The sequence below is a fragment of the Peromyscus leucopus genome, chromosome 16_21 (genome assembly GCF_004664715.2).
Source record: "Peromyscus leucopus breed LL Stock chromosome 16_21, UCI_PerLeu_2.1, whole genome shotgun sequence".
NCBI classification, from domain to species: domain Eukaryota; kingdom Metazoa; phylum Chordata; class Mammalia; order Rodentia; family Cricetidae; genus Peromyscus; species Peromyscus leucopus.
Window position 1 is genome coordinate 51,926,014 of NC_051084.1, and position 21,678 is coordinate 51,947,691.

At 40.5% G+C, this 21,678-nt stretch overlaps 1 protein-coding gene across 1 annotated transcript in view; it reads right to left on the reverse strand.

Annotated features, from left to right (window-relative positions):
- Positions 1-11,795, reverse strand: part of Lgsn (lengsin, lens protein with glutamine synthetase domain) — a 30,166-nt gene extending 18,371 nt beyond the window's left edge. The window contains exon 1 of the mRNA XM_028865407.2: positions 11,546-11,795. Within this exon, the coding sequence (XP_028721240.1) occupies positions 11,546-11,575 (30 nt within the window). The 5' untranslated portion in view covers positions 11,576-11,795. The remainder of the gene's footprint in view (positions 1-11,545) is intronic.
- Positions 11,796-21,678: the final 9,883 nt, after the last annotated feature.

Below are 21,678 nucleotides of genomic sequence, written 5' to 3' on the forward strand. Positions count from 1 at the left end.
ACAAGTAAGAATTCAAACCTAAGCCACTCTATTTGGGGTGCTTCCCTCAATGTCACAGCCAAACACTTGACCTAAATCAAATTCCATTCCCATTACATAATATTCCCTATTGAATTCATAAAACATGCTTTATTTCCTCATTATATGTTCTCTTTCGGTAATATTTTTAAATGCTTTTTAGCTGTGTAACATTTAAAACCTCCTCAGTTCCTGTCACTAGAAGCTCTGAAGAGCAGTAACACAGCCTGCTATGGATAGGGCAAAACCAAAGATGTAAAAATAAAAGACGATCCACAAAGACTCTTGCAATGCAGTCTAGGCATTAAAATATTTTTATAGCAGTTGAAGTCTTTCATAATATGAAAAATGAAGTGTTCTTGGGTCACCTTGGGTCAGGGACATAAAACTCTAGTGCCACAGTAACAGACAGAACCAGTGGACTGGGACTGAACAAAGGCAGATGTTCCCTCTAGGAAGGAGCTGACACTGGTTCTCTCTCTGCCCAATGCCTGTCAAAGTATTGCCCCAGAACTGTCAATCCTGCACATTGCCAAAGCAATTCCGGAAACAAGGATTCAGTTAGTATTTTTATCTAGTATAGAAAACACTCAGTTTTGTCCTGATTTATATATATATATATATATATATATATATATATATATATTATATATATATATATATATAATTTTTACCTTGCTCGTAGTCACCTCTACTGCCTTCCACATCTCTTCTGCCCCTGTCTTGCTGAAAAACATGGATTTCTTTCCATTAAACTTTCCATAATATTTAAATGTCAAGAATGAATTTAACATAAAAGATGAGGAATGAAGAAGAAAAGTTTCTCAACTCTCTTACAACTGGAGAATTTATAGCTGATTCTACTGGGCACAACTGGATGGCAGTAGTCCTGTCTCTCCCCCAGCAACAGTACTTGGTGTGACACTGAAGGACAAGTGATGCTCAAAATACCTAGTCGTCACACAAGGGATAGCAGTTTAAGAACGCATTACAGGGCTGGAGAGTTGGTTTAGCAATTAAGAGAACTCAAGAAAGAAGACATCAAAGAAACCAAATAATCCAATTAAAAAAACAGGGTACAGATCTAAACAGAGAATTCTCAATAGAAGAATCTGAAATGGCAGAGAAATGCTTAAAGAAATGGTCAACATCCTTAGCCATCAGGGAAATGCAAATCAAAATGACTCTGAGTACCATCTTAGACCTGTCAGAATGGCTAAGATAAAAAAAAATAGTGATAACAGCTTATGTTGGAGAGGATGTGGAGAAACGGGAACACTGCTCCACTGTTGGTGGGAATGCAAACTTGTATACCACTTTTTAAATCAGTATGGTGGTTTCTCAGCAAATTGGGAATCAATCTACCTCAAGACCCAGCTATACCAATCTTGGGCATATAACCAAAGGATGCTCAATCATACCAAAGGACACTTGCTCAACTATGTTCACAGCAGCATTATTCGTAATAGCCAGAAACTGGAAACAACCTAGATGTCCTTCAACCAAAGAATGGAAAGGAAAATGTGGTACATTTGCACAATGGAGTATTACTCTGCTGTTAAAAACAATGACATCAGGAAATTAAAAGGCACTGGATATAACTAGAAAAAAGTCATCCTGAGTGAGGTAACCCAGACCCAGAAAGACAAACATAGTATATACTTACTCATAAGTGGATAGTAGCTGTAAAATAAAGGATAACCATGCTATAATCCACAGATCAGAGAGGTTAGGTAACAAGGAGGGCCCAAAGAGGGACACATGGATCTCCCTCGAAAGGGAAAATAGAAGGGATCTCCTGGGTGAACCGGGGGCAGATGGGCATGGGAATCTGAGGAACCTGATTTGGAGGTGGATGGAGGGGAGAGTACTGAAATGAACGGGGGAGGGGCTTTTTGGGGTCAGGTAGAAAACAGACACAAAGGAAATTTCTGTGAATCTACATAGATGACCCCAGCTAAGAGTCCTAGCAACAGTGAATTTGTAGTCTGAACTGGCCATCTCCCGTTACTGTAATGATAACTACCCCAATTGCCATCAAAAAGCCTTCATCCAGTAACTAAAAGAAATCGACAAAGAGACCCACAGCTAATTAGGCTGAGCTCAGGGAATTCTGCTGAAGAGAGCGAGGAACCAAAGGGATCAAAGACATTACAAGAAAACTCACAAAAATAACTAACTTGGCTCATAGGAACTCACAAAGTCTGAACCAACACACCAGGGAGCCTGCATGGGACCAACCCAAGCCATATATATATATATATATATATATCAGCTGTGTAGTTTGGTCCATTTGCAGGACTCCTAACAATGGGAGCAGGAACTGTCTCTAATGCTTTGGCTGGCTCTTGGGAATCTATTCCTCACACTGGATTGCCTTGCCCAGCCTAAATACAAGAGGAGGAGCTTGGTCTTATGGCAACTTGATACACCATGTTTTGCTGATACCCATGAGAAGCCTGCCCCTTTCTGAACAGAAACAGAAGAGGAATCGATTGGGGGGAGCAAAGGAGAGGTGGAAGAGGGAATGGGAGGAGCAAAGGGAGGGGAAACTGTGGGTGGGAAGTGAAATTAATTATTTTTTTAAAAAAGAAACAGAAAAAATAGAATATTTGCTGTTCTTGCAGAGGACTTAAGTTTGATTTCAAGCACCCGCTTCAGGTAGCTCACAATCACATGTAGCTCCAGTTCCAGCTAATCTGACACTCACATCTGGCCTATACAGGCATAAAAACACACACACAAATATATATGTATGAATACACATGCACATACACCTGAATAAAAATAAAATCTTTAAAAAAGAACATATACCAACTACATGCTAGTTCACTCTTACATGCTTTGCATATATTAATTCATTTGCTCTTAAACAACCCCTTGTAGTAAGTGCATTACAGCTTAGGAAAATTTTGTCAGAGAAAGATGAGATTAGACCCAAATCACTCATCTCATAAGTGCTGGAACTAAGATGTGGACCCAACTAGTTGGATGCAGGGTACCAAGTATTTAAATGTCAGTTAATGAACACTGCCAATGAGAACCACCCATCATCACTGGGAGGCCAGGGTGCTAAGAAACTGGAACTAGATCTTAGAGGGTCTTCTGCAAAGTTACTCTAGTTAACAAATGATGAGGAGATCCCAAAAGCCCCAGGAGACCAGGAGAACAGCTAAGGAAGGTTTTCAATTTTGTTCTGTTTTCCTAGGAAGGGGGTCATCTCAGGTGTTCTCAGCCCAATCCATTTAGAAATATTTTTTCTATTTATCAAGCAATCAACTCTGTAGCTTTCCCTGATTGTGCCACTGTTTTAGACAATAGTGACTGGTATGCATTAACTGTTGAAGAAGTGGTGGCCATGGTTATCATTACCCAGATACCATGTGTCTCCAAGGCTCTTCCTTAGGAAAGTGCTTCATTCTAGGTTACCTCATTGGCCATGGGCCAGCCTCAGGATGACCTTCGGTGTCCTATCTGATCATCTCTAAGTTCTCAACACAATAAGCCAGCAGACCCTCTTAAGGAGATGAGGTCATTAAAAGCAATGTTAGGATTCTAGGAGGGATTAAAATGGCTGGGATACACTTGTCTGTACTCTAAGTACTTCTGTCATTAAGTAGATGGGAGCTGAAGACATATCTCAGTAGTAGAACATTTTTCTAGCATGGAAAAGGCCCTAGGTTCAATCTCTATCATCAGAACATGAAATGAGCAAGTATACTATTTTAATATTTTAGTTTTTACTCAACCAGAGAACCTAGATTAAGTTTATACAGAACAGAGGATACTTAAGCTGACGATTGAAAGTGTGGGAGGAACATCAGATTGCAAGAATATGAACATAAGCACAAGAATGCAATTTTGTGTTGATTAACTGGCATAAATAGATTAACCTAACTCATCTAAATTCAGATAGTCTCAAAATTCCACTACAACAAATTGGTTTGATCTTTGGACATTTCCAGAAGAGCAGGCTTTCCCACTTCTGAAGTGTTTCTGCTCTTATCCATCAACGGTCTCCAATAGCCATGAAGAGCATTCTGTATCACAAGTCATATGCATAGTCCTTAGTTTACTCATTGCGGTGTCTCTTTTGAACCTTCTTCCTATGGCTTAATATAAGTCTGTCATTGTGAATTTTAGCCTGCTGCCTTGATCAAATTAAAGAGCCTTAACCTAGAGAAATTCTGTCAAACATTAAATTCAAACCCTAATTAAAAACCTAAAAATTTTCCTTCCAATATAGTAACCAGTGTTATTTAGGTTCTAAATATCACTGGTTTTATTCATCTACTTTTAATTTTCTTTAACGGTTACATTTTTAATGTCAATACTTTAAAAACTGTTGTTTAAGACCCCTGTGTAGCTGACATGGTTTGAGGTAAAATCATCAAAGCATTTACCAAGCACTCTAATTATACCAGTGATGGGCTCATGAAAGAAAGGCGAACTAAAAATAAAAAAAATAAAATAAAATAAAAAAAGACTGTCACCAAGTTTTAATCTCTACTACAAATACTGGACTCAAGAATCAATAGTCATCAAAGTTATAAGAATATGTCAAACAGAAAAGAGAAAGCATATGCATCTAGTCACCTTAAAAAGGAAAGGGAAAGGAAAATATTGAAAATATTGACTGAAGGCATATTGGCCGAAATGCACCATATACTTACATCAGATGATCTAAACATGTGTTATTGGCCCAAGATTCCTACTCTAATGACTTGGTTTAATAACCTCCCCATGTACAGTGAGTGAGTCCATTAACACTTAAAGTCTACCATTGGAACCCTGAGAGCAAAACACAGTTTCTGTGTCATGGAGATACAGTGAAGTCACCATTTAAAAACAAATGTTTCTGTTGGACTTGGTGGTGTGTGCCTTTCATACCAGTTCTGAGGAGGCAGAGGTTGGTGGATCTGTGTGAATTAGAAGTCAGCCTGGACTACAAAGTGAGTTCCAGGCAATCCATGACTGCTTAGCGATACTCATCTATAATAATAATAATAATAATAATAATAATAATAATAATATAGCAAAATTAGTAAAAGAAAAGTGTGCCTGCTAATCAGCCTTTGTCACCTGAATCCTCACAGTCTTTCCTCACTGTCCCTGTAACCAACATTGCCCCTCTCCTATGACTGCTACTACAGCACTTCCATAAATCACAATGTTAATCATGCTAATTGCTTTGCTGAGGATTCATCCACAATTCACCATCACTTTTAGAAAAAAAAAATCAGTTCACTGTTCTCTGGGGCCCGGGATAATCCAGCTTCGTCAGTTTTTCCGGCTTCTACATCTGGTCCTTTCTTATGCAAACCTCGTCTCCATCCATTCCATTTTTCAGTTTTATCATTTTTTGTGTCCATATTTTGTTCTTTCCTAGGACCCTACTGATTAGCTAGCTAGCTAGCCCCAGTGAGAAATGCAAACCGTTCTGGACACATCTAAACACTAATACTGTAGGTGGTATGATGTGGCTCCTCTGTGAGGTAGCTAGTTAGGACTACTCAGCTTGAAATACAACTTTACTTTCTGTATGTTTCCTTTTCCCAGATCTTCATCCTGCCGGCTCTGACCCGCCCCCCCCAAGTGTCTCACTTTTGCTGATATCCCTTCTCCCCAGGCACCTGCTGACAGACGTGGCTAAGCTTGTCTGCTTTCTTGACCTCTAACTCAGAAAACCTCACCATTTTTCCTCCTTCCTCCCATCTCTCACTCCGGGCAGATCTCCAGCCTGACTGCTTGTTGTTCTTTTTGTCATTGTTGTTGTTTCCACTCAAACTCCAATAAACTTGTACCCAAGTCTCCTTGTAAGTCTACTTTTAAATTAAAATAATTAAATTATTAAAAGTAAAATGCCTATAAGACTAAGAACCTACAGACAGGCCCTGTGCTCCCTGGTGACAACTCTGCTCAAGGGTGATTAATGTGTCTGTTTGGAAGGAAGGAGTTACAAAGAATGATTTATATATTTTCTTATGAATCTTTATTTAAAATAACAATTAAAATTGCATGTCATCACTATCTACAACATAATCATTTGATACATATATGCATTGGGAAAATGGCTGAATCAAGCCATTTAACACATGCATTATACCAGATGCATTTTGTTTTTAGACCACTTAAAAATCTATTCTGATAGCAGTCTTTGAACATACAATTATTTTTATTAACTATAGCCATCATAGTGTACAATAGGCCTCTTGAACTTATACCTCTGTCCAGCTGAGTGGTTGTGTCTTCTGACAGAAGTTTCTGAGTTCTTCACATCCCAGACTCCAGTACATACCATTTCAATCTCCATTAGTATAAATTCAAAAATTTAACCTCACATATAAATGCCATTTGTCTTTCTGTACTTGGCTTCTTACAATAATATCCTCCAGGTTTATATGTGTTGTAATAAGTGACATGATTTCCTTTTCTTTATGGCTAAGTAGTATTTCGTGTGTATGTGGACATTATATATATATATATAATATTGCATGTATACACATTTCTTTGTACACTTACTCATTGATAATTTTTAGGTTGATTCCACATCTTGGCAATGATTAACAATGCTGCAACATGAGCCATGTGAACAATAATAATAATACCACTGTGGTGGTTTGAATGAGAATGGCCCTCATAGGCTCATATATTATATATAAATGTCTGATCCACAGTTGGTGGAACTGTTTGGGAAGGATTAGGAGTTTTGGTCTTTGCTGGAGAAGGTGTGTCACTCAAGTAGACTTTGAGGTTTCAAAAGCACAGACCATTTCCAGTTAGCTTGCGCTCGCTCGCTCTCTCTCTCTTTCTCTCTCTCTCTCTCTCTCTCTCTCTCTCTCTCTCTCTCTCTCTCTCTCTCTGCCTTGAGTCTATTGATCAGGATGCAGGACCTCAGCTACTGCTCCAACATAATGCCTGCCTGCCTGCCTGCTGCCATGCGCCCTAACATGGTGGTCATGGAATCTAACTTCATAGAGTCATGAGTTCCCAAATTAAACACTTTCTCTTACAAGTTGTCTTTGTCATGTTTTTGTTGTGGCAACAGAAAAGTAATTAAGACAACCACAATGAACACAAAAGGATCTGTGTATCCCTTCTACACAGATGCCATATGTTTGATTGTAAAACTCAGTGATGGGATTACTGTATCATGTGAGTAGCCCTATTTTAATGGGAGGTTACCTTTATTGTTTGCTTTGTGACCTACTCATAAAACTCACAACTACTAATTTCTTCCTTTCAGTTGATAAACTGTGTGACATCCTTTTGGAATTCTTACCTAGTTATGTTAACTGACTCTCAATATCATTAAAGCAGCTCTCTTCAGTCTACATGCTGGTTTACCCAGGCTTATGGCAATGATTAGTTCCACCTAAGTACTGCTATCCTGTGTCAGGAATTATTTAGAGTAGAGGATGGCATGTCCAGTCCAACAGGCTACTGAACAGACCATTATGTCTCTGAGAATAAAGCAAATAAAATCTCCAGCAGAAAATTCTGTACCAGGAAATTGCACCTAAGTAACAGCTTCAACAAAGGAAAAGAAAATTTTCTAAAAAACTGAACACTCCTTGTGATTTCTCATAATATGAAGACACTTTGCAAAGGAAGGAGAGTAATAAAGACAGCAAGAAATTCAACTAATTTCCTGTACTTTTGCTGTTTTTAATTAATGTTTTTATAAGTGAAGTGAAAGTTACCAAAGAAATCAAGGTTTTTGTTTGGGTGGGAGCTCCACCTCAACCTCTGGCACCCTGTCATCCCTATACTCAAAGAGTCTGGAATGTTTGGAAGGAGTCTGGTGGAAGATCCACCTCAACTCCCCTCCCCATCTCTTTCCCTAAACCCGCCCCTTCAAAGCCCGCCAAACACAGCTCCTCCCCTGAGAGGCTCAAGACCACTATATAAGCAGCATCCCAGAAAACAGACACATGATTCTCCCCGTCTCGAGTCCTGTGTCCCTGTCTCCTCTCTCTGTGCCTGGGAATTACCCTGAAGTACTTTACCGATTAAAACCTGGGCTTTCCAATTCAGTCTGATTCAGTGTGCTGCTTTGGCAGAGAGGCCTTCAGGAGACCTAAAACTTATCAGTTTTTATAACTAAAAATAGATACATCTGCATTAATGAAATGAAAGTAAAATAAAGGTCCAGTGGATGATCAGAAAGACAATAGATAAGTTTTCAAGAAATATATTTCAAAAAGTAAGAAACGGGAGCTGGAGAGACTGCTCAGTGGTTAAGAACACTGGCCCTTATTCCACAGGGCAGGTTTGATTTTCAGCACCTGCATGGTGGCTCACAACCATCTGCAAGTCCCGTTTCAGGGAACCCAGTGACCTCTTCCGGTTTCCTAGGACGCTAGGCACACATATGGTATACAAACATACACGCAGGCAAAAAGTAAGAAATAATGTATAAAAATGTAAATATATGTGCAGTGTGTAATATATATGTATGATATTAGGCTCTGTGATAGATGTTGAAGAATGAGCTAAAACTGTTACGGAACTGTCAGGAAGATCCCAGATAACGAACTCTTATCATTTAAAACATGAGGCCTAATCAACAGGAACGTTTAAAACGTTACAAGAGAGGGCACTCCAGTGTGTAAAAATAAAAGCATACTATGTACCTAACTGAAGTTTTGTCTTTAATGGTTAAAAATAGACGTGTGCATTTATGCAAAGGTATGGGCACACAAAGAAATGAGAATGTGTTTTTGATTCTTTTTTTTTTTTTTTCCTGATCAATGCTGCTGAGAATTTGGCTGGATATGTGGCTTCATGGCACCACAATGAAGACTAATAACAGTTTTTGTCACTGAAGATCCTGGCAGAATGTGTCGGGGTTGGAGAAAGACCCACCCGAAGGAATTTCCTCACACACACCATCTGCCCTTCCGAACTGACGGAGCCTTTGTTCAGCTGCTGTGTTCCGATTTGACTTCACGCTGCTGCTCCTATCACCAAAGCGCCTGGTGTGGAAGCAAAAGCCTGCCCTGCTCTAAACTTTAACTGGGAGAGAAATGCCATCCTCCATCTCTCGCCCTCTTCTCAGATGCCCTTCTCTCCCTGAAACGATAATCCTGTATCAGAGACGAGGACGGGGGTTTTTCAGTGGAGAGCCAGATAAATGTTCTGCTGTAGGGTGGTGCTTTTATAGTATTTATTAAATGTGATATTCTATTCAGTTACCAAGAATTTTTCAAAGTCAATCAGAGTGGTGTAGGCCTCTAATTCCAGCACTGAGACACTGAGGTAAGAGGAACAGTGCAAAATATGGGGCCAGCCTTGGCTACAGAGTGAAACCCTATCTCAGAGAAAAAAAGAATGGGACAGTTCTCACAAAGCTAGAGATCCCTTTTAAAAACTATGCGCTAAAACTCATATTGCTGGTTTTGCTATCTTCCTAAGAGTAAACATTCAACATGTGATCTAGACTGTTCTCATACAGGGCGTAGGTCAGGGTACTCTTCGTAGAAGCTGAGACTAGAATCCTGGACTGAAATAGTCAGAGTTAGGGTAGGAAACACAGTGCCTCCTCAGACTCGGCAGCAGGAAGAGAAGCTTTCCTGGTGGAAGTGGATGTAAGAATGGATGTCTCCAGAAGCTAATGCTCTCCACATTGGTCCCAGCCACTTTCTTCTCAGGGTAAGCCATGGCGCCTGCTGAGTGAGTCTCTGTCTTGTACAGCTTTGCCAGGTTTCTGTGTAGAAAGTGAGCACATCCCCATCTCACCTCCCAAACACATTGCTCCTAGTCATCATGTGTAGAACATACCCTATTCTTCCACTGACATCATCTCTCCTTTCACTGGATGGGAAAACACAGATGACGTCTGTTCTCTGTACGTCACTACCTCATACACAGTGCACTGAGTGCTATACTCTGCACATAGTAGGTCTGCTTCTCACATTAAATTTTCTTAACTTAGTTTAGAGAAAAGCTTCATTCTTCATAACCATAGCTTATTTCCAAGGCCACATTGTAGTGTTCCCAAAAAACATTCTGCTGGAAGCATAGTGCCATACTATGTTTCCGACCCATTGAATTCTACTACTACCTAACATGTAGTATGTTTCACCCAAATCACACACACACACACACACACACACACACACTTCTCACTTTTGGTCCCTTGACCCCAAAGCAGTTCTTACAAAGAATAAATATGATTATGACAAAAAAAAATCAAGGTGTGATGCTTGAGAGACAGCTCAGCCATTAGAGCACCAGCTGCTCTTGCATGGAACTAGGGTTCAATTCCCAGCACCCATGTGGTGGCTCACAACCACCCATGACTCCAGTTCTAGGGACTCGACACCCCCTTCTGGCCTCTCTAGGTAGTGTATGCACATGGTGCACAGACACACATATGTAGAAGGAGAAAATAAAGTGAAAAGAATCCCATTGTAATAGCAGAACTGGAGAGGCTGAGGCGGGGGGGGATATTTAATTCTGAGCCACTTTAGGCTGCAGATTGAGATTCTATATAAAAATTTTAAAAAATCTAAGATCATTGTGGTGGCGCACGCCTTTAGGCCCTGCACTCCAAAGACAGAGGCAGGTGGATCTCGGAGTTCAAGGCCAGCCTGGTCTGTAGAGTAAGTTCCAGGACAACCAGGGCTACACAGAGAAACCCTGTCTCGAAAAACAAAGACAAACCAACAAAAACAAACAAACATCAGAACCAAAAAACTACCATCACCAACAAAGAAAAGACCCCAAAGCCCATTCCAGGGCCTCAGCCCTAGATGTCGTGAAGATTGTCTTCCAGCCTGGCCCTGGGGACTGGCCACACAAAACAGCTCCTCTGCCTCATAAGAGACTCCAACACAGGGGACACCCAGGAATCGGTGACTGCTAAGTCCTCTGGAAGCAGCTCCAGGGATGCAGGGACCCACAGCCCAGGCTAGGCAGAGAAAGTCTTGAAGTAAAGTGGGGCTCCTGTTCCCAATGCCTATGCTTAGGCTTTCTGCTCTGGCCGCTTTGGGGTTTCTCTCCTGTCTTTGCTCAGAGAGGTTCATGAGTCTCTGAGGGTCACACAGCATGGAGACACCTGAAGTACTGGAGGCGGAGGAAGAAGTATAAGGGGGGGGGGGCAGAGCATGGAAGGCCGGTCCCCACAATTGCTTCCCTTCATCCAGTCCTTTTTCTTTTTACCCTTGGAGGGGCGAGGTGGGGCAGAGAATGCAACAAGAGTGAGTTTTGAGAAATGTAAAGACCATTCTCTTTCGGCAGTAGCCAAAATTTGAATAAAATCTTATGGCATTCTTATTCGTCTAAAGCCTAGTGCCTAACGCCCGTCATTTTAAGTGATTGCTCAAATTAAGCAAAAGTGGCTAGGTGAAAAGTCTGAGTTGTTCACTTGTTAAAAACCGACTGTGGAACAGAAGGGACTTCTCAGAAACAGGCATACAACAAATCACAGTGCCCTCCATCCCACTGGTGCTCAGAAAATTTACACGGTCATCAGACCTTCACTGTCAATATTTTGGTAATATTTTGCTTATTAGCTCCATACCTCCTGTGGAAGGTCCCCTTCATCATGCATCTCACCACTTTTTAATGTAAATCAGCTGTGGAAACCACGCTCCCTTCAGCGATGACTTCGGGGATGCATTTATATGTAGACCTCCAACAAAGGCAGCAACTGATGAATTCCATGGAGATGCTTTCCAGGGGGATCCAGCAGGTAATAAAAGATAAACATCAGGCTCTGTCATGCCCAAGGCACAGTGTGTGAAAAATGCTCTGGAACAGCCCAGTGACAAATGCTCATTTATGCCTGACTCCCTGCAAACAAAGGGACACAAAGCTTAAAATTGTGTGGGTTGACTTTTTCCCCCACTCCGACCTAGTGGATTTTGTTATATAACAGTTGTGTTCTGGGATGAAATCTATTGTTACAATCGGATGGTGAAACGTTTTTTAGACGGCTGTGGTGTCAGAGCCCAAAGACAGAAATACAGATGGAAAACCACGGCTGTGACTGACCTAGATTCGCACCAATGACAACGACGTTCTCTTTTGTAATTCGCGCGCTTGTCCTCCGTTGTGGGAACCTTCCTGCCTCCAGCTTAGGCTGGCCCTTCATTCTACTAACACAGCTATCTTTCTTCAGCCTTTCTAACATATCCCAGCCCAACCTCATCGCCCTCACCGAACTTCATGAAGTCTACAGGCTACCTGCCACACAGGACCCTGGAATCAATCCTAACTCCAGCAGAATCAGTGGGGAGCGCTCTCTCTGTAGGACTCAAGGGGGCAGAAATTCCATTTCTGCTGCCCTGCAACTGTACATGGAGATGGTAGCTTGCTAAGGCAAACAGGGAGTTTCTGCTGAATCGAACCAAACGCACGAGTGAACCTACAGTCTCCGTGTCTGGGCACTGCTGTCCAGGTCTTCTGAGCCTGGCAAAGCCTCTGCCGTTCAGTCGGGCCAGAATCTGGCTTCAAAAGCTCCCTTTCATGAGGACAATGACCACTGTTCTTGTTTGCTTCGCGCGGCCCTCCTCCTCTTGCCTGCTGGCAACGCCCCTGTTCTGTGCGGGCAGCTCTGCACTGGGTCTTGGTTCTGGTCTAGCTTTGATACTGGTGCTCACCTGAAACAGCATCCTGAACGTCCTCCCTTAACAGTTCTCCCCCAAGAAAAGCATCCCCACCTTCCACGGCATGTTGACTTGCTTGGGTGGTCTTTCTCTGCTCCTCGATCGGAGTGTTTCATTTTCACCATGCTGTGTGCCAGAGCCTTACCCAGACTTCTTGTTGATTCTCTTCTCTCAGAACTATTTCTTCCAGGACCCAACTTAGGCAACATTATTCCATGGGGAAATGTCGGTGAAAAACTCTAAAACGCTTCTTCTCTATGTCGGAGAAAACAGCCGTCGAAAGTGGGTTACGTATTAGGACAATCTTTTTAATATTTATCTGTTTATGGGAATGCACATGACACAGGGCACATGTGGTGCTCAGAGAAGAGCTTAGGTTAATCTGTGCTCTCCTTCCTCTATGCAGGTCCCAGGGATTGAACTCAGGTCCACCAGGTTTGGTGGCAGGTGCCTTTATTCACAGAGTCACCTCACAGGCTCACATCTCCCTGCTAGGATATTTTAAGAGTCAAATCCTTTCTTCAGAGCAGCATGTCATTTCTCCTGGGAGTTTGTTATCTTTTCCATCTTCTTTATCATATTTTAGTAATCACATCACCCTAATGTGGATTCATGGGCTTCTTTATCCTCTCCTGAGCTTTTGATTTCAGATCAGTTATCTATTATCATTTATGTCCATTTTTCAAAACTTATATCCCAGTTTAAACGAATTTGCATGTAGTATTTTTATGAAGATCCAGGTTTTGGATATGCATTATTTGAAAGCATTTTCCTACAAGCTGATAGTCATTATTTTATGTTTGTAATATCATCTCTTCTTTTTCTTTTATTTCTTTGTCTTTGTTTTCAAATTCTATGAATTTCAGTATCTTCTCATTTTACCAACTCTTTCTTTTTCCTTTTCCTTTTCCCAGTGCTGTGTCTCCAAACAGTAAGGGCCTGTGAGACTGCTCAGTGAGAAAGGCACTTGCCGCCAAGGATGAGTTTGAACCCTGGGACCCACATGGTAGAAGGGGGGAACTCACTCCCACAAGTTGTCCTCTGACCTCCACAAGAATGTTGTGGTACAGGCACACACACACACACACACACACACACACACACACACAATGAAAATGCAATAAAAATTTTAATCAAACCATAACTTAAAAATTCAAACATACATTTTATAATAGATCTGCTCTTATTTTCAAAATTAGAAATTGGAAATTTTTTTGATGTTTTTCTTAAAGTTTACAGAAATAAACATGCTTGGTTTTTTTTCTAATTTCATTTGAATCCTAATAGTGATTCTCTTTATAAATTTCACTTTTTAAACATTGTATTTGTATATTCACTGTGTATGTTTACACATGTGCATGTGTGTGTTGGAGCATGTATGGGATTCAGGAGGAAGCTTGAGAGAGTTTGCTTTCTTACTATATGGGCCCTAGGGATTAAACATAGAGCAGCTTAGCAGCAGATGCCTTTATCAACTGACCATCTATCCAGCCTTCCTTATAGATTTTAATAAGTTACTTAGTTTATAGAATTGAGATAAAATAAAAATTTATAAGCAATGCTTCTAGATATTCACTATATCCATTGCCTCTACTTATATTCATAACCACACCCTTTTTTTTTCTTTAGTCCTCCAAACAATATTCTAGTTTGGAATTTCTAATATTCAAGATAGTAGAATTAATATAAGATACAAAGTTTGTTTATTCTAGCAAATAAATCAGTTAAGCAGTCAGAATTTGCTAAATTGCTTATTTATTCCTTACAAGAATTTTCATGTCACATGCCGAACATTGGCCCCTGCACACGGCACCACAGTAACACATCACCAATTAGGGAGATCCTAGCTCAGGGGTCCCCATGACCAGTTACAACATCTTACTGGTCAGGATTTGACTCTGCTGTGCTTGATGGCTCAAGGCTTCACTGCTTCTAACTACCCAAGAAAAGCAAGCCTCTTCAGTTTCCTTGTTGTTTGCAGACATTTCCCTCACTCTGCATGGCAGATTATTTTAATGACAACTCCCTCCATGTCCTGTCCATTCCCACTAGTTAATCTATATAACTACTAAAAATAAATTGTGTTTTTCAAAATTGCTTATCTCAATTGCACCAGTTATTCTAATATGCAGTTTAATTTTCAAAAAAAAAATTGTGGCAATGCATTATAGTAAAACTATTTCTTACATTCTAAGGAACTGGAACTTTTGCTGGACCCCATAGCCAGAGTTAGTAATACATCTTAAAGTCACATAAGACTAAATACTGTATCCCACTGCGTACTCAGCCTGTTTGTTGAACCTGCCTTTAAGAGAATAATGTAACACCTAATTTTACTTTCCTTGGATTTCCCATGCAATCAGCTTTTTAATTCATAGCTGTAATCTTAAGTTAGGTACTCTTCCATGCCCCTGAACCAGACTATCACAGGCCTGTTCTAATAGTTATCTACTGAAAACAGCAAAAATAGAGGTTGAAATCAATCTTCTAAAATGAAGCCCCACATAAATATTGAGCACCATATTTGGATATCAATATTATTGTTTGTAGTATTGTTTGTTGTCTAAGTCAGTTGAGGTCAGTTGAAATTGATGACTCAACTCCTTTTAGAATTCTATTAAAGATTTCTGTAAGTACCCCATTCCTTCCTCATGTGATGCTTTCTGTGACATTCAATAAGAACAGAGCAAACCCCAAAGGCCTTCATTAAAGACACACAGGGACAGACACACAGGGACAGACACAGATGCAGGGACAGATTCATAAGACAGACACAGTTTCAGACTCAAACAACAGACAGACAGAGAATGGAAGACAGAGGGACCATGAAGTAAAGAATTCAAATCTGGACTCACGCTTGGTTAAATGACGACACCAAAAGGGAAATGCTTTGATTTCATTCCTTAATGTGGCACATTATTGGTGACTCAGAGTTCATCACTAATGTGCTTAATCCACACATTTTTTTTCAAATGATATAATTTCTTCAAAACTAAGCTCAATGTCTTAGAAGGAGCTGAAAATTGCACATGCCTATTATTTTTTGTAATATAGTTCAGATGAGGCTACTATGAAGAGCTGAGAAAAGTTAGTAAAGCAGGATTACCTTAAAGATCTTGTTTCTAAAAAAAAAGGTGACCATTTTAATGCACTATAGTAGTAGATTTTACAAGAAAGACAATTGGGATTCAGGTCTCTGGGTGTAGGGTCTCTGCAAACACCACAGTGTCAATCCAGGTGAGGCGAGAAGGAATCCCATTCCACGACTCAGTAGCCAGTGTTGATTCAAACTTTGAGAGTCTGACACAGGGTAGTTTGTTTCAGGCATATTTAAGCACAGCACAATTTTTTTTTTGGGGGGGGGGGTAGTTTCCTGGTGATAATTAATTCTATTCCATGTGCACAACAAAGTTTTAGACATAGTCACATGGAAACTCTTGTGAAGTACAAATGTCTTCTCTCTCTAGGAGGACAGCACTCTAGCTTGGGGGAGCTGATACGGCCTGGCCATACATATATCGCAGAGGTCATCAAGCTATTACCCACATTCATTCCCACCCTTCTGGGTGGAAAACAGGCTATATGTCTCTCCCTTTGTATGGTGATATTTTATTTGTGCTGAAATGTGATTTTATTTGTATGTTAATAAATAAAGTTGCCTGGGGATCAGAGCTAAAAGTGAGCCATTTAGCACAAGTCCGGCGGTGGCGGCACACGCCCTTAATCCGATCACATGGCAGGCAGAGTCTCTGTGTGGTCAAGGACACAGCCAAGCAGTGACATGAACTTTTAATCCCAGTGCCAACCATGAAGACCTGGAGGTCCGTATAGACAGACGGTGACAAGGAAGTCATATGGTTGGATTTAGAGCCAATGAGAAGGCAGAACAGAAAGGCAATAAAAAGACAAGTTAGACATTAGAAGCTCTCTCGGGGGAAGGACGGCAGTGAGTGGTAAGCTAAAGGCTATTTGCTAGTGCTCTGATCTCTTGGGCTTTTGACTCTGTATTTGGCTCTGTGTTTCTTATTTAATAAGACCATTTAGAACTTCGTCTACACCTTTGAAGAGACAACTCTGAATGCTTAACATTCATGATTTCCCTGGTGCTCATCTGTGAGCACAAGACCGTCGTGTCTCCTACAAGTGGGTGTATGTGGACCAGCCAATAGCCTACTATCTACTGGGGTAAGATGGGAAGGAAGTCAGGTTTTAAAATGCAGCATCGGGGCAGGAGAGATGGTTTAGCAGTTAAGAGCCTGTGCTGCTCTTGCAAGAGGAATAGAGTTTGTTTCCTAGCACCCATGTTAAGCAGCTCAGAGCCACCCATTACTCCAGCTCCACGGAATCCAACATCCTCCTCTGGCTTCTGAGGGCACTGCACTTACATGCACAAAACCACACTCAGACACATAATCAAACCCAAGCACCGTGTAAGAATATGTGAATTCATATGAAATGGAGACTTTGGCTAATACGTGTGCCTTTGCCCTGTGAAAGCCTAGAAAGTAGCACACGGGTTTTAAAGTGCTATCCAAGCTGAATGTTGAACATGTATGACCACTTACAGAAAAATTGTCCATCTCTTGTAGGAGGGCACAGATGATTTCAAGTTTTCAAGGTCTGGGATTCACACCACATGATTAGCATTGCTGAATACTGAAGACATTGGATGAGTTAGTCTGTCTGAGAAATGAGATGCTCCTTTACTCAACAGAAAGTGACAGTTGAAGATCTGGGGGTGGAGGAAATGTTGCCTGATGGTACAAAGAGAAAGCTTGAGATGAAGATGTATCCCACACAGTGCTTTCTCTTCCTTCTCAGACACCCCTTCATTTGATACTTTTCTCAAGTTTTCAATGAGAAAAAAAAAGTCTTAAAGATAAAAAAAATTCTTAAGAAAATACTGATGGACAACTTACAACCTGAATTTCTCGTCAAGAAAGAAGCAGCAACCTTTCTCTGGAAAGGCCAGTGTAAGTATTGTGCGTTTTGTGGTCATACAATCCCCATTTCAAGAGCCCACCGCTGTCACAGTCAGATGAAGACAGCCACAGGCAACAGGTGAACATATGGAAGAGTTTTACTGAAACTTTAGTTACAAAAGCCAAGTGGAGACTAAACAAGGGGCCAATTAGCCTACCCCAACAAAGAGGACTTGGTCAATAAGTACACATGCTTCCATTTTGTTGTCTTCCTCCAAGGATTTTTTTTTTTTTTGTCAGTGCTGGTGATTAAACCCAACGCTCTGCACATGCTAGGTAAATACTTTCATACAGAATTATACCCCAACCCCTTTATTGCTTATATAAACAGAAAATGCATGACCATACATCCCATACATATTACTTCACATTTGAAAACAAAGGTAAAGCATTTAAAGAAGTCAAATAAACAAATAAATAACTTGCTTTTTAAAAATATCCTTTCGGCCGGGCGGTGGTGGCGCACGCCTTTAATCCCAGCACTCGGGAGGCAGAGCCAGGCGGATCTCTGTGAGTTCGAGGCCAGCCTGGGCTACCAAGTGAGTTCCAGGAAAGGCGCAAAGCTACACAGAGAAACCCTGTCTCGAAAAAAAAAAAAATATCCTTTCATCACTGGGCGTGGTGGCATATATGCCTTTCATCCCAGCAGTCGGGAGGCAGAGGCAGGAGGATCTCTGTGAGTCCAAGACCAGCCTGGTCTACAAAGTGAGTTCCAGGACAGCTGGAGCTGTTTCACAGAGAAATGCTGTCTTGAAAAAAAAAAAAATCTCCTTTCATCAAGTCCACATGTCTGATAGTATTCTTATTTAAAGGAGTGTCATATATTCTCAAGAGTCAACAAAAGAAGGAATAAATTATGTCTCTTTAAAGAACTTTGTTTCCTTCTGAGACTCTTTGTGTGTTTCCTAAGGTAAATGCATGTTTCCTTGAATTATTTATAATTTGCTCTTTAAAATACAGATTAAGAATCCAGTAAACTGGGCAGAAGAGATGGCTCAGCAGTTAAGAGAACTGGATGCTCTTCCAGAGGACCCAGGTTCAATTCCCAGGACCCACATGGCAGCTCACAACTGTCTGTAACTCCAGTTCCAGGGGATCTGTCACCATCACACAGACATACATGCAGACAAAGCACCAATGCATGTAAAATAAAAAATAAATAAATAATTCAACAAATCAAATGAATATTTTTAGAGTAACTGTAATTTGAAACATGGAATTCTATTATATCAAGAATTTATGGGGCTGGGGAGATGGTTCCGTGACTGAGAGTGCTTGTTGCTCCTATAAAGGCCCTAGGTTTGGTTCCCAGCGTCTATGTATTAGTCCATAAATTTCCACTTCTGAACATGCTGGGCTAAAGGCATGAGGGTGGTGCACATTCATGCATGCAGGCAGAATGCTCATAAACGTAAAATAGAGATAAGCAAATCTTTCAAAAAAAGTTAACAAGAGAAAAGAATTTATATGCCTTGAGAATTTATACAGGTTTAGGCTTGTAATCCCAGTTGTTTTGGAATTCTCATGCAGGAATGTCACAAATTCAAGACTTGCCTGGTTTATAGAGTAAGTTTGGGGCCAATCTGAGTAATTTAATGATCTTGTGTCTCAAAATTAAAAAAAAAAAAAAAAATAACTAAGACTAGAATTCAAGGTGTATTGTTGCATAGCTAATCCCATGCCTCAGGAGACAGAGGCAAGTAGATCTGGATCTCTGTGAGTATTATACCAGCATGGCCTACATAATAAGACCCTGCCACTAAAAATAAATAAATAAACAAATAAACAAACAAACAAATAAATAAATAATAAATAATTTTAAAAAGGGCTCGAAAGATGGCTCAGTAGTTAAGAGCACTGGCTGCTCTTCCCAGAGGTCCTGAATTCAATCCTCAGCAACCACATGGTAGCTCACAACCATCTGTAATGGGACCTGGATATGTGGGATATGTGCAGACATAACACTGTATACATAATAAATACATAAATATTTTAAAAATAATAATAATATAAAGAAGTGCTGGGGAGATAGGTCCTTGGTTCAAATCCCTAAAATATACATTGTAAAATATTAAATTTTATTCTTAAACTTGAAAATACTGAAATAAAAGTAAATTTTATCAATCACAAGCTCAGTTGCTTTATTTATAAATATTTATGCATGTATATTTATGCCATTAGAAAGCTAGTGGTTCCTTACTACTTCATTAATTCCTTTTTTTTTTTTTTTTTTTTTTTTTCATGTATAGCTTTAGTCTACTGCAGACATGGCTGAAAGCCACACCATTGGCCGGCTATGAAGGCAACTAAGGTAACCATCTGCTGTGCCTTACTGGATGTAAGGTATACAGCCAGATCCATGATGTCAGCACTCTGTGGTTTAAAAGTCTTCCTGTTAACTTAAAATTAGTTTCCCAAAGGAGAAAGCGAATCTTCGAAAGTGGTTTGCGATATACATAAAAGTAACAAATTGTCAATAAATCTATTTTCAGCATTTTTCATTTCACCAGCATTTGTTCGACACCTCTTACGTTCAGAGAGCCGACGCAGCCCAACAGTTTCAGCTGCGGAATCACGACACAGAAGCAGTCAAGCTTTCCCCTACCCCTCTTTGGAGACAGCATATGGGAAGACTGTTCAACTCAAGGACTTCTCTTGCCAAAAAACCTTGTCGTCTAATAGAACGGATCCAGAGAAGAGCGGCTGAAATGATTAAAGATATCGTGGAACTTGTTTTAGGAGAACAGCTTGCAGAAGCTGCAGTTTACCGAGTGCCAGCGAGGGGAAACAGTATGTTGTTTACTACGAAGTCACCGCCTTCTGATGAATTATTGAACAGGGCTGGAGGAGCAGAGGATGTAAATTAGGTACCGGCTTCAATCTCGCCTTTCACTGTAGTGAGTACAGGAGAAAATGAAACCACAGTGGTTCTGGTTTGGTTTCCTGTTTGCGTGTGTGTTACGGTGTAATGTACAAAACACCAAGTCCGAGCCTTCTTGGCAGGAACTGCTAAAGAAATCAGGTAATGGCAATCCTGATGGGACACAGGGCATGGCTGATTCATAAGGCAAATCTACGGAAGAGAATACTTTTTCCCTCAGTTACAAGACTATGTTTTAGGCCACCACAAGGCCATCACAACAGCGAAAGGACACTTCTACCAGGTCTTTCTCCAGGTCTATTTGCAAACATTTTAATTTAGCATTGTCGGGGAATTTGTGCATGTTCTTAGGTATTCCTACATTTATCGCAAACATGCATAATGTAAATGAAGTCAGCTATGCATCTAGAAACATGACATTCTTCATTCGAAGGCATGTAAAGAATTTGCAACTGTGTATAATTACTTAAAAATTATTCAAAAAAAAAGACCCAAGCTATTTAAAAAAAAAAATGCCACCAAAACATTGTTTTCAAATGCCTTTTTATAACTCTTAATTTAAGCAACTCTGACATATGTGAACCACAAAATGCATGAACCCACTGCCCACACACACACTAAACATACATCAATTGCTCAATCAATCTATGTAGAAGAGGAGGAGGAAGAGACACAAATGTCCCCAATCAGCTACTATCCTCCTTTTATTCAGCCCAGGACTCCAGCAATGGTGCCACCTAAAGTTGAGGTATATCTTTGCATATAAATTAACCTAATCTGGATAAACCCTCACCGACATCCTCAGAGGCTAATTCAGCCTGTGTAATCCTTCACAGGCACACCCAGAAGTTTGTCTCTCAGGTGATTCTAAGTCCTGGCCCAGCGAGTTGACAATACTAATAAGTAACTAACCATCACAGATGAGGTAGATGGAAGAGTCTTTCAAACTCTTCAAAACAGCCGCCTACTCTTCAAGCTCTTCCTCTTGCCTGATCTTTTGGGTTTGGAGGACCAAATCCAGACCCTCAAACATTCTTAACACTAAATCACATCCCAAGCACAGCACAGTCATTTGAAACCAAAAGGAAAAGGAAATAACCACAGGACATCTTGGAATATGATGAAAGATCGCATACAAGCATCCAGGTACTGGTGCTTGTAAACACACTGAAGGGGAGGCAGA